General features: G+C 38.5%; 1 protein-coding gene across 3 annotated transcripts in view; it reads left to right on the top strand.

Moving 5' to 3' along the window:
- Positions 1–373: 373 nt before the first annotated feature.
- Positions 374–12,411, top strand: part of LOC108163930 (polypeptide N-acetylgalactosaminyltransferase 2) — a 29,675-nt gene continuing 17,637 nt past the window's right edge. The window contains exons 1-2 of one of the 3 annotated variants that reach the window (XM_033393394.1): positions 374–472; positions 6,560–6,808. In XM_033393394.1, the coding sequence (XP_033249285.1) occupies positions 6,722–6,808 (87 nt within the window). In that variant the 5' untranslated portion in view covers positions 374–472; positions 6,560–6,721. Of the gene's footprint in view, positions 473–5,060; positions 5,251–6,477; positions 6,809–12,411 lie in introns of those variants that run through there. The other 2 variants (XM_017299463.2, XM_033393393.1) reach the window with 2 other exon arrangements.

Raw genomic sequence — 12,411 nt, 5'->3', positions numbered from 1 at the left:
TACGGAAATGCGCGACCAAAAGAAGAAGAAATGTTACTTCATAAGGGGCAAAACGATAAAAAAAACACACTCGGAAAGAATGGAAGGAGAAGAAGGAGAGGGAAAACCACCCGCCAAAGCGAAGCAGAGCCACAAAACAGAGAACTGCAAAAAGCCAGACAGAGAGAGAGAACGCGCTTCGGTCCGTCAGTCTGTCAAATGAAACGAACGAAAGGCGCGGCATTTGTGTTGTTGCCACCAAAAAAATGGCAATTGTTAATAAATAAATCATAATAAAATATATATTTTGTATATATAATAACACCCAAAGTGCATTTAATACCAACAACTAAATACCAGCAAAAAATACGTGTATAAAAAGTAATAAAAGGAAATACAAGCAATAATACCAGTAAAAATCATAAATCATAGGAAAAACGTGTTCAACGAGTATCGTATATAAACGTATAAAACTGTGTATAAACTTTCAAACGTAAGCAACAAAATAATCAATGTCAAACGGTCTGCGTTTGTTTGTGTTTGTTCGGTTTTGTGTTTGTGTTTCTTGTGGCGTTTGTTTGTTAAAAATCGAAGGCAGACAAACAAATGCGTAAGGAAGAGGCAGCAGTGACAGGAGAGGGGCGCGTGGCAAAAGAAAAAGTTCAGAGTGCAGCAATGGCAGTAGAAAAAGCAAAAAGTATAATCAAAGGCAAAGGCAAAAACAGCAGCAGCTGATGGACAGTTTGTTATGAAGCCCTATCAAAAAGAGAGTTGGAGAGCGGGCTGCTTGAGAGAGTGGGGAAACCAAATGCCACCCTTTGCACATCGGTGGAGAGAGAGAGTGAGAGCCAAAGCACTTGTGCGGAGAGCACCAAGGCCGGCATTTTACTACAAAGCCAAAACACAAAGAGAGCAAGGGAGAGAGCGAGGCAGAGAGCAAGCAGCTGAACAGTGCACCCAAGGAAAAATGTTCATACTTCGTTGGTTAGGCGGATATTTCTTGAAATGTGTGCTTAAAAATGTGGTTTATTGATAGATAGTTGGGAAATACATTTTTTGTGAAGGTTTAAATCATTCAAAAGTGAACAAAAGTAGTAAGTGGAGTCTCGGCAAATATGTTATGAAATGTATTGCCATTTTGTCAGCTGTTTGTATACCCCTTCAGAGGATGTTATATTCTTATAATTAATTTGAATGCGCATTCTAATAGTAAATGAATCAGAAATACCACTAATATGCTAATCGGCTGAATTGAGGCACTAGAATTATATAATAAATTTATTAATAATTATTAAAATATTTTAAATACGTAAATAAATATTTTAAAAAATATGATGACAATCAGAAGACTGTTTTATATAGTTTACGAATAAGAAGAATGAAGAAAGTAAGCAATATTCATAAAATATGGTTGAATATATTTCTGGGGAACCCATTCATCTAAGTATGTACATACTATATAAAAGAATTCCTCCTGCAAATGATTAAATATAAAAAGACTCAATTGAATCATTCAATCATTTAATTGTCTTTTACTTTACAAATATTCCCCCATTAAATGACAAAATCAAGAATCATTCCCTTATTCTAGATTTGCAGTTTCCTTGCGCAGTTTAATCCTTTAAGGCTTAAAAGCCTCTTTGAAATTCCGAAATTACACACTACTCGTGAGACATTTGCATAGCTCTCGTTATTAACATCGTAATACGCTTTTATCTTTTCCTAAGTCTTGCAATAAATTTCCACAAACCCCAACAAACACCCAAACACACACACACACATGCACAAAATCATAAGCCTTAGTGCTGCTTATCAGCTCCTTTCGTAACGCCTGTCATCCAGTCATTAACGTTACACCCACACAGTCACAAGAATCCCCACTGTCTTGCCTCTTTCCGCCCCCCTCTACTCATAATAAATTGCAACAAATTTTGGCGGTTTCCAAGAAGACACTCCACTGCTGCAGCCACAAACGTAGTGATTAATGCAATTATGCCTTAATTTGCGGCAGAAGCTTGCCTTCTAACAATATTTTCAACATTTCCGTAAGGTGCAGCGAGAGTCAGAACTAGAGATGGAACTGGAATGTACTGCAAGGCTCTCTGTCATGATTATCAACCCATTTGCCACAGAAACAGGAAGAGCTATTAAGCAGGAAACTGAAGATTTTATGGAGATCAGTTTTATAGAATCCTATATGGAACGTCTTACACTGCCTTCAAAAATGAGGCTGCCTTGCTGGTCTTCCTGAGTATTCTTCTAATTGTTTATTTGGTTCTAGTTCAGGTGGGTTCTAAAATTCCGACCGACCGCGCCCATCTCTAGTGGAATGGAGGACAGGATACTCTTGCGCCGGAATTTGACAAAATACATTTACACTTTGATTTCCGTGAAAGGGATAGCTGTACAATATGAAAGTGAGAAAAGAGGGAGGCCCACACACCCACACACCCACAAACAGATGGAACGAAGGAAACGAGATGACAGTTAAATGTGCAATGCAGTTGAAGTTCTTCCCCATTCAACGCAGGAGGTGAGGCTCTGTCATACACGTTCCATCCGTCCATCCGTCCTTCCGTCCGTCCCGCATGTGCATGCTTGTGCGTGTTTGTGTGTGGCAAATGGTGTGCAATCAAATGGATGTTGGCATGGCACCCATAAAAACCAGGAAAATGGAGAAAGAGCAGAAAGAGCAGAAGAAGCAGCGCAGCACCTTAAGTGGAAGGTAAAGTGGAGGCGGCAGCTTGAGGAAGCTGCAACTCATGAAACATTTAACCAACTTTTAATTATCGTACTTGAGCCACAAGTCAATTCAGTGAACCAGTGATGTATGGCCTTAGCTAGAACTAGTTCGGTGAACTCTTTAACGGTTCCCGTAAGGGGAATGATAAATCAAAATAAGTGCAGCACTCCTGGTGTATCGATGGAACATCCTTTGCCCAATAAAAGATACATACTTTTAAATAATTAAGAACTCTACTCCAGAACTACAGTCATTCTCCCAAATTGCCCATTGAACTAGTTCCCCCGCAGCAAAACTTCGAGGGCAGCATCTTCCCAAGTGGCAAAAGAGCAATCATGCAATCGTACGAGTGTGTCTGGAGACTTGTATATAACAGATATTTATGTAGATGCATCTGCGAATATTCAAGCTAACTGCCTGGGAGCATGGCCCAGGCACAGACCGACCATTTTCCGACTGAGTTTGCCAGTTTGTTCAGTTGGCTTTTCTTAACTTATTCCCCGATGCTAACTGCTCTAATTACGCCTAATGGAATACCCAGACGAGAGCGCACATGCTCGTACAATTGAATATTCGTTTTATTTTGTTACGAGTGCAGATGGATGTACTGTCTGTGAGTGTATTCTTCACTCTGTTGTCTCTTTACGAGTGTACTCCGTACTTGCAGAGTGCCAGGGTATGCTGAGTCCATAAATTGGTATTGGACGTATAAATACCGAAGGAAGAACTAAGAAAACAGTAGACTTTCACCCACTTTTTCTCCTCCAGGCGGCACTTATAGTCACTGAGTACAGGGCAACCCATTGGCCGCCAGTCAATCTACTATAGAGCCATCTCTTATCTGCCACTCCACTCCACTCCTCTGTCCTCTCTGTATCTCTTTCTTTTCCTCGCTCTATGTGTGGTGCATATTCATGACTTTGTTGCCTGTCTGTTCGTTGGGTTTTTAAGCCAATTTCAGTGGACTGCTCTCCACACTGGCCAGAGGAGCATTCGCTTTTTTATCATTCTTCATTCCATCCCATAACCCACATCCTTTTTGTCCTGTTTTTAGGATTGCCCTACATACGGTATTTATAAATAAAGCAGAGATTTTTTTACACCCACTGCATATGTGAGCGGGTTGGAAGGGGTTTTAAGGCGGTACCCGCGGGGGAAAAAGTTTCACTCTTTTTTGGGGTTTTTGGCAAATCTGCATAATTGAAATTTGTTCTAACTATTTAAATAAATATTTCATTGGATGCAATTAAACATTTTCCAAAGCAGAGAGAATGCATTAAAACGCCATGCCGCCATAAAAAAGTTATAAATAAACTAATGGTAATGCCAAAGCGGCTATAATTAATTTTCAGCTAAAAAGTAAATGAATCAAAAAGTAAGCATTAATTTCGAAAAAGTGCACACATTTTGCACCTCACACAAAAAAAAGGGGGAAAAACACCAAAAGGCAAACAAGTTCAAACGGAACAAAAATGAAAGAAAATATTTAATTAAAAGATACCAATTTAAATAGAAATTTCAAAGAAAATTACGTGCTAAAAATAACAAATAAAATTGTAAAAGTCATGCACAAATAATGTCATTGAAATGTATTTTTATGATGGGGTTCCTATTAGTAGAGTGTTTTAATCTCATGACTGACTAAATCGAGTGACAATTCGCTTTAAATGTGATTAATTAATAGCTTTATTTAATAACATTAATTTTTTTTTATTTAGAGCAGAAATACACAGGTCGAATATCATTAAAAATCAAACTTAAATAATCGCTCGTACACTTAGAGTTCAGAATTGCATAAAAGTTTATTTTTCGAATATAATTTCACTTCGGAAATATTTGAAAATTACCCACAAATTAAACAGAAATTAGGAGACAAATTTGCTAATCTTCGGTCAAGGAAATATGAATAGAAAGCACAGATCGATTCAGTGGAAGGTACCTAATAAAGGTGTCCAATTTTTTCCAAAATCTGCAGTAGGTCAATATATATTTTTGAATATTTTCAAAAACTTATCGGTTTTTATACAAGCTCTTGTTTTTTTTTTTCGACCCTATACGACACAGTGATGTCTGTGTAGAAGTGTCAAAATGTTACCAAAAACTCGAAATGCAACTCCCAAAAAAGCGCATTCCATACGCAACTTATACATTCTAAGTGGGAACGCAGCCAACAGCAACAACTGGCACATTATCGCACAGCAAGAGAGGAGCGGCCAAGCAAGCTCCGCAAACTCTTATACACGCACACTCTTATACGGTTACAGTCGCCAGTCGCCAGTCGGCAGCGGCAGAAGTAGAAGCGCCAGCAGCATAAAATATACCGTCCACGGCGCTTTTGGGCCATTTCTCAGTGCGACGCCGTCTGCCTCGTGTCCCGTCTGGAAGCGTGTTCCGTGTGGTGTACGTCTCGTTTCTCGTGTCTCGTGTGCGCCCCAAAAAATAAGCCATTATTTTTTTGGTGGCAAAAGCGCGGCTGCCACGGACAGCAGCGGAATAGTCTGGCAACAGTCACAATAATCGACAAAACGGTAATACAATAATGCAATAATAGGAGCGAGCGACTGGCACAACGGCACACGATAAACACGAAAGATAATTCCACTGAATGGTTGGAAATGCCATGGCAAAGAAAACGTTTATTTGCCGGTCAATTGTAGGCCCCTGATTGTGATTGTGGTTTATCATGTGCAACGACGGGCCACAGAGCTTGCTTCACAACAAAAAATAGAAAGAACACTCGAAAATGAAAGTGAAAGAACACACAGAAATTAATGAAAATTATACTTAAAAACTTCAATTAATTAAGGACAAAAAATGCCACCTGTTGTGGGAACCCAAGGAAAATCTTATCTTATCGGCCGGTAATCAGTGCGTATGCGTAATGTTTCCTATTTGTCTCTGAGTCGCCCACACGGAAATCACATCAACAGCTGTGCCTTACTTTCCCTTTTCCCAGACATCAGCCCAAAAATATAACCAAATTTGGAAATTGATTTGTGAGAATTTAATTAACATCTATTAAGTGCTCGTGATATAATACCTGACAAACGCTTCAGCAGATAGCCAGTAGCTGTGGGCATCTTATCAGAGTGCAAACCTTCTGATAAAAGCCATTCATGGATTAGATATATTCTGCAAACAAACAATGCAGTACGTGTCAATAAGAACGAGCTATGAATGACATTCGAAGGGTCGGTAGAATGCTAGATTTGTGGCAATAATCGTATGATACAATCTAGATATTTGATGGATATTTTGTGGAAGGCGTAACTCCCATTCCTTTCTGTTTTATTGATTTATTCCAACTTGTTTGGTAGTGGCAAGCAAGGTTAAGTTTATACTTGTTTTTAGATTGCCAATCGCACAGTTCCGGCCTATTCTTTTGCCATTGCATTGCTAGGTGCCATTACAATTTTTGCCATTAAATAAACCACAATTAAGTTGATCCTTCCTGCCATGATTACCATATCAGCCAGCTATCATCTGCTCAACAGTAATTAAATATTAACAAATATATAAAAAACACACGAATTTCCCTTTAAAATAATATTTAAATAACCGATTGGAAATCCCCTGGTGAAAAAAAGAGTATTAAAAAAAACAGCAGACAGCAGATAATCATTTTGCATTCATGCCGAGCTCTAATTAAAAATAATTACATTAAATTAAACCGAGTTAAACAATTAAACGGCAAACACATTTGCAGCCAAATGGGAAAGTGAAGGTGAAAATTATTACAGAAAACCGAACGAAAACCGAAATTGAAATTGTAACAGATCTGCCAATTAATCATTTTGTTTGTACGCTTCTCAATGCTCTGTTTTTCCGCTCCATCAGTGAAAACCGCATAATTAATTGCCAAAACAACACCAGCACCGAAACCAAAAAGAAAAAGTAACTAAATAAATACCGAAGTGAACGTGATACGTCCTCAACCCACACAACAGATAGATATATACTCTACTATATATTGTCCAAAGAGAAGCGAAGCTGTCCACAATGCGTCGCAACATCAAACTGATTGTCTTCGTGAGCATCATTTGGATGTTCGTGATGGTCTACTACTTCCAGTCCAGCACCGAGAAGGTAAGTGCTAAGAAAAAGGATCCCGAAAATGTTGACTATCCCGAGGGCAATAGCTTGAAATTGTTTGGATATAATTCAAATTGAAATTTACTTCTCTCAAGAGAAAGATCTCCTTCCTAAGCCTAGAGAGCAATAATATAACTCAAAGAAAATATAATCACTCACGTGTAAATGCTATATTTAACAGTCCCCCACATATACATAGAACAGATTCAACACAGGTTTCTCATAAACCAACCCTCACTTCTTACAAGTATTTGGTATAAAAAACCTCTGCACTTCTTCAAAGTGTGCTCTACTTTCGTTTTCTATTCGTGCCACCTACTTGTTTATATTTTTGTGCAGTACACTTAAGAAGGTGCCTGCCAGATCCTACCTCATAAGGGTGCCTGTATGGGATCTTAAGGGGCCCTCAACTTAAAGTTAGGGCAACCCTGCTGCTGCTGCTGCCTCTTCCTCTTCCGCTTGGGAATCATCATCATCTTTCATACCCGTAACGATGGCAGTCGCGACTCGCGATGTCCGTTGCGTATGCTGTGCCTTGCATAGTAATTACTTGATTGCCACCAACTATGGCCCGCTACCAACTTGATATGCCATTGTTTTCTCTTTCCCCTATCTTTCGCTTTGCACATAATTAGCCGCACGTATTGGGAGGTGCCATCGCATCGCATCGCACTCCACCCACCCCATCCCACTTTTTCGTTGTTTTTTCTCTTACAACTTTTAATTATGTTTTTTTTTCGGTTGTCATTTTGCAGTCATATAAAAGTCTCTTACGGAGTGCGTTCGGGGGGGTTATTTATTAGAGAAACTGTGACAGTTTTCAGTGCCAGCAAAGTTTTGTAAATGGGGGTCCACCTGTTCAGGTGTTATTCTTATCTTTCCCTCTTGGTATTCTCATTTAGTTTTGGGGAAAATTATTTCAACAAATGTGGGTCATAGGTGATAAAAGGTAAAAGTGGGCAGCCATGACTCTAGGTTATAGTTTTAGCGGCTACCAAAGGCATAGGCTCACATTTTCATAGATTCCGGCAATCAGAGATCAATCCACAAGGAAACTGTTCGAAGAGCATTCATCTTAAACCTAAAACCTCCACATCCTTCGACTCTTATCATTCCGATTGCCTGAACAAATGTTCTATTAACAATCTATTTCAATTTTCAATTGAATTTTGTCTTTCTGTCATTTTTAGCTATTCCTTTTTTTGGGTTTTCCAAAATGTATTTGTCTCACGCGGTCTCCTCAGTTGAATTTGCTTTCTGCTGTTTACTTATTTATACGACCAACGCCGACAGCAAATTCCATTTGTGTTTTCTGCTGAAAAATAAAAATCCTCCTCCAACCGGAAAGGAAGGAAATCTCTCACGCCCACCACTCGCATCGGGGGGAAAATGTCAATTTATTTCAGCAATTTCCAGTTGATTTTTTTTCTTTTTATTTTTGTAGCGGGCGGAACAGGGAAATTACATACTCAATAAAATAAATAAAACAAGACCATACATGACATGAAGCTCGGTTCCGGGGGACGGGCTTGAAATTTGTGCCGCTTTTTTTGTTGTTGTTGTTGTTTAAAACATGGCAGGCAGCACTTTTATAAATGTTTTAATTGTGTTAAGCGAAAAAATCCTTTCAATTTATTGACCACTTTGAGAGATGCTCGGGAACTCGGAGAGCAAAAACAAAGAAAAAATTGAAAGCTCTTTGGACAAAAATTTAAAATGAAAACATCAAAATTGCAAACAACATCAAAAGCCTTTGGCGACTGACACGCAGGAACCGAAGAAGAACAAATGGCAGGACGGGGCATTCAGTGCCTCGACTTGGGGTTATCCTTTAGGGGTTGTGGAAATTTCTCTTTCTTTTGGTTTGCTGCTTTCTCTTTTTCTTTTGTGGCCTAAACAGCTGTCTTCTGTATCGTCTTACGCTCTTGGTGGCTCATATTTCGTATACTTTTAGTAGCTACTAACTTGAGTTCAACTGGTTATTCGATATGTTTTCATCGAAGAGCAAAATACTCGGAAAAATATCATTTAAGAGTGTTGCTAAGCCATATCTCCCTATTAACTTTACATATTCGGATTATTTGAGATTTTCTTGGAATAAAAAACTTGATATCATAGCCATAAAAGCTGGCACTAAAGGATGGTCAAAGCTTTAAAAAATATGTAATACTTATAGAGATTTCGCCTTAAAATATCTATGTTTTACCTTTGCTTCTGCCATACTTGCCCTCCACCAAAACCATGTAACCCTTTGCCTCTGTAAATACACAGTACAAAACATTGTTAATGGGTTATGGGGGGCGGTTGGGCGGTTTTTAAGGTGAAAATTCATCAACTGTCACGAACTCTGTGCGCACATATGTATATGTATAATAAGTGTGAAAAAGCAATTCAATAATACTCCGTTAATTACACTTTTGATCTTTGCAATGATTTTTAAATTGAGGAAAATAATAATTATGGAAAATGGAAATGCCAGCGTTGCCAGCACAGTTTCAATGGTGAAAACGTAAATCAGCAAATGAATCCGATTATGGAGATTTATGTACATACAACACATATAATGGTTGTACATACTTATGAGGCCTTTACAGGCACGGCCTGAACAGCATCATCGGTAGCTTTTGGTCCTCTCTCTCTTTACATTTTCCCAGTCAGCAGCAGCCAGCAATCATCTTCTTTATTTTTCCACCGCACCGAAATCATTTTTCATGTATGTAAACTTGATTTATTTTCCTTTTTCGCTGCGAATAAAATGCAGGAAATGAAGCTGCCTGCCGTCCATTCACTGCACTCGGTCATTGGTTTTTGTCCACGGACCAAGTTTAATTAATATTATTTATTTTTGGACTGGCTAAATTTAAGCTGTTCACTTTTCAGATAAGATTAAGAGTTGGTCAGAGATTTATGAAGTGCAATAAAATTGGTATGGCCCACAGATAGCTGCCCAATAGGGGAAGTCCGTACTCCACGAGTTTCTACTTCAACGAGATTGAGCTGAGAATCGAATGGACCTATTGATAGGTCAGGTATTTTGGGGTTTAATCAGTATTTCTGGGCTGATTGGATAGATAATCTTAAACTACTTGAAGTTTGAAACCACTTCTCGTCTGAGAAAATATCATGATCCGATGAGCTCCGTTTAAATTGGTTTTAGATGATAGCCAAAATTGTTTGAGGTTGGTTTTTGGTAAGAAATAGTTTTAGTGCTAGCCAGCTCTATTTCCTATGGACACAATGGGGATTTCTTCATCTGTAATTGACTGCATTGTTCCCCCATGGATCGTTAATCATATTTTTTGTCTTGCTGAACTTCCACTCACCGAAATATACTACCCACTACTATGGATTGTAGCCGATGACTTAACTCTTCGATTTGCCATTCAATGACATTTCATTCATAAAACTGTATCGAAGTTTTGTGCCTTCTCATGCCTTGCCCCCGCCCCCTCTACTCGATACGTAATCGTCATCGAGTGAGTGCCGCATCGAAGCAATTTTTGAAAGGAAAAAGCGTAGAAAAGTTGCTCGCAAGTCAATCACACATTTAATTTAATTTATTTGTTAACAGCAGGGCGTTGCTTACATAACGAATTGATTAGTGTTTGCCTTTTTTGTTGGACGTGTTTTTTTCTTTGCCTTTTTTTCGCTTTTTGTGCGTTAATTACTTTTAGGCACTGAGAAGTCCCGCAGCTTCTCGATAGAGTTTCCCAAATTGAACTTTCTCCTTGCTCTCCTAAGCGTTTCTCCATGGCCTGTTTGGGGTCATGCATGGATACGTGTCTGATAGTTAAGAAAGTTTAGTTTCAATTGCTTAATGTTTTGATTAGAGCTAGTATGAAAGTTTATCAGCAGACATCAAGGTAGAAGTTCATATAGATTTCCAAACGTATCAGTTATAGATTAAGATGTTATTGAATCAATTCATGGAGTATCATGAAGCGTTAGAAACAATACAAATAAAGACCATTATACTAGGTATTATTCTGATAATAGGAAATATAGAATATAGGAAATAAAGACCACTATACTAGGTATTATTCTGTCTATAGGAATGTTGGGACGCTGACATGCAATGGCTGCACCCTCAAGTGGCCCAAGCGACACCAAGCCGAAGCTTTTTACGCGCAGAAGCTAGCACAACCGACCGAGGGGCGCTTTTGCATGATGCGGAAGCAAACAAGTGGCGTACATGCAACTATATGGTTACTATTTGTTTTTACGCTGCTACCGATTAGATTATGGAAGATTGTATCAGTACTATTGATCGAAGAGTATGTTTATGATCGTCAGAATATATGGAATAGTCATTGATATGGTTGATTCAATTAATTTATTTGCCGCCACGAAAGAGGGAATAGGGGTTTATCACCAATTCAATTTAGTTATTACATTCCGCAATAGATTGGGAAAAGACTTTCGCTGCATTTCAACTATATCCCAATTTTAGTGCAGGTTTAAGGGGTTTTCTTTCAACAGACATACCATAGTGGATACCTCAACGTTTCCCTCTACTTATGTACAATGTCTGTATTATTGTATATGCAAATACATATATATGATTTTCAGAATAATATGCTACTTAGCAATATATTTTTTCTTATGCCTGACACTCGACGACGTTCGAGCATCGTTTGGTTCGGTCATATGCAAATGCTGCTGCCATCAAAAATGCAAATTCTTACAGAAACTTTTTCCCCCCCCTCCAAGTTTTCTTTCCAATTTTCTCGCCTGCAGCTCTCCCACGATATGCCGGGGGGGCTGGGGCTGAAATATCTATTATAACAACTTCCATTTAACTTTTATGGCCTTGCCAAAGAGCGTGAAAAAAAAGAGTCAAAAAGTGCTATAAATATACGAGTATATACATATAGATTTCAAGTTCAAACCAAAATACTGTCGGAGACCTTAACGCCTCATGAGTTCGATTTATGGCTCTGCATATCATTGAGAACCCGAAAAAAGAAGGAAAATTAAATCTATACATTACTGTAGGCAGAGAAAATAACAAACGGAAAAACATTCGCGTGACAGAGCACAAGTTCCGCTCTGGTTGACAAACCCAATCGCATTACGGCCAACGGCCAACAAAAACTCACTTGAAAAGAATGTCAAAGATCCAACAAAACAAAAAAAAAAAAAAAGTAATTTGCTCTTGAAAATGTTCGAAATTAACATTTTGGTCGTTGGAAATTAATTTCAATTAAGTTCAATAGATGATGGTGACGTTGTCGATCGGACTTGAGAGTCGAACTCAAACTGGTTTCCAGTCCGAGGGTCGAAAGAGGGCAAGAAATCAACTCGAAATGAATGAAACTGAAGGTCCAAGAGGCACTCAAACAGGGGTATTCTGGGAATGAATGGCAGGAGGATAGGAGATGCATGTGTGGGATCCAAGAAAACATGCAAAATGTTCTGCCATTTGAAGACAGTAGAACGGGTTTTGTTTAAAAAAATAAACATTTGAAAACTGAAATGATATATTGAAATAATGAGTAAAAGGTTTTCAAATTCTTTATTCTTAAAAAAATTACTTTGACCTTTGAATGGATCATCATTTAATGTAAGACACTAGGGCCCATTCTCTACGGTTCCTA

This window comes from Drosophila miranda, chromosome 4 (genome assembly GCF_003369915.1).
Source record: "Drosophila miranda strain MSH22 chromosome 4, D.miranda_PacBio2.1, whole genome shotgun sequence".
NCBI classification, from domain to species: domain Eukaryota; kingdom Metazoa; phylum Arthropoda; class Insecta; order Diptera; family Drosophilidae; genus Drosophila; species Drosophila miranda.
The sequence above is the reverse complement of the archived record's forward strand: the minus strand, read 5'-3'. Positions and strand labels throughout refer to the sequence as shown.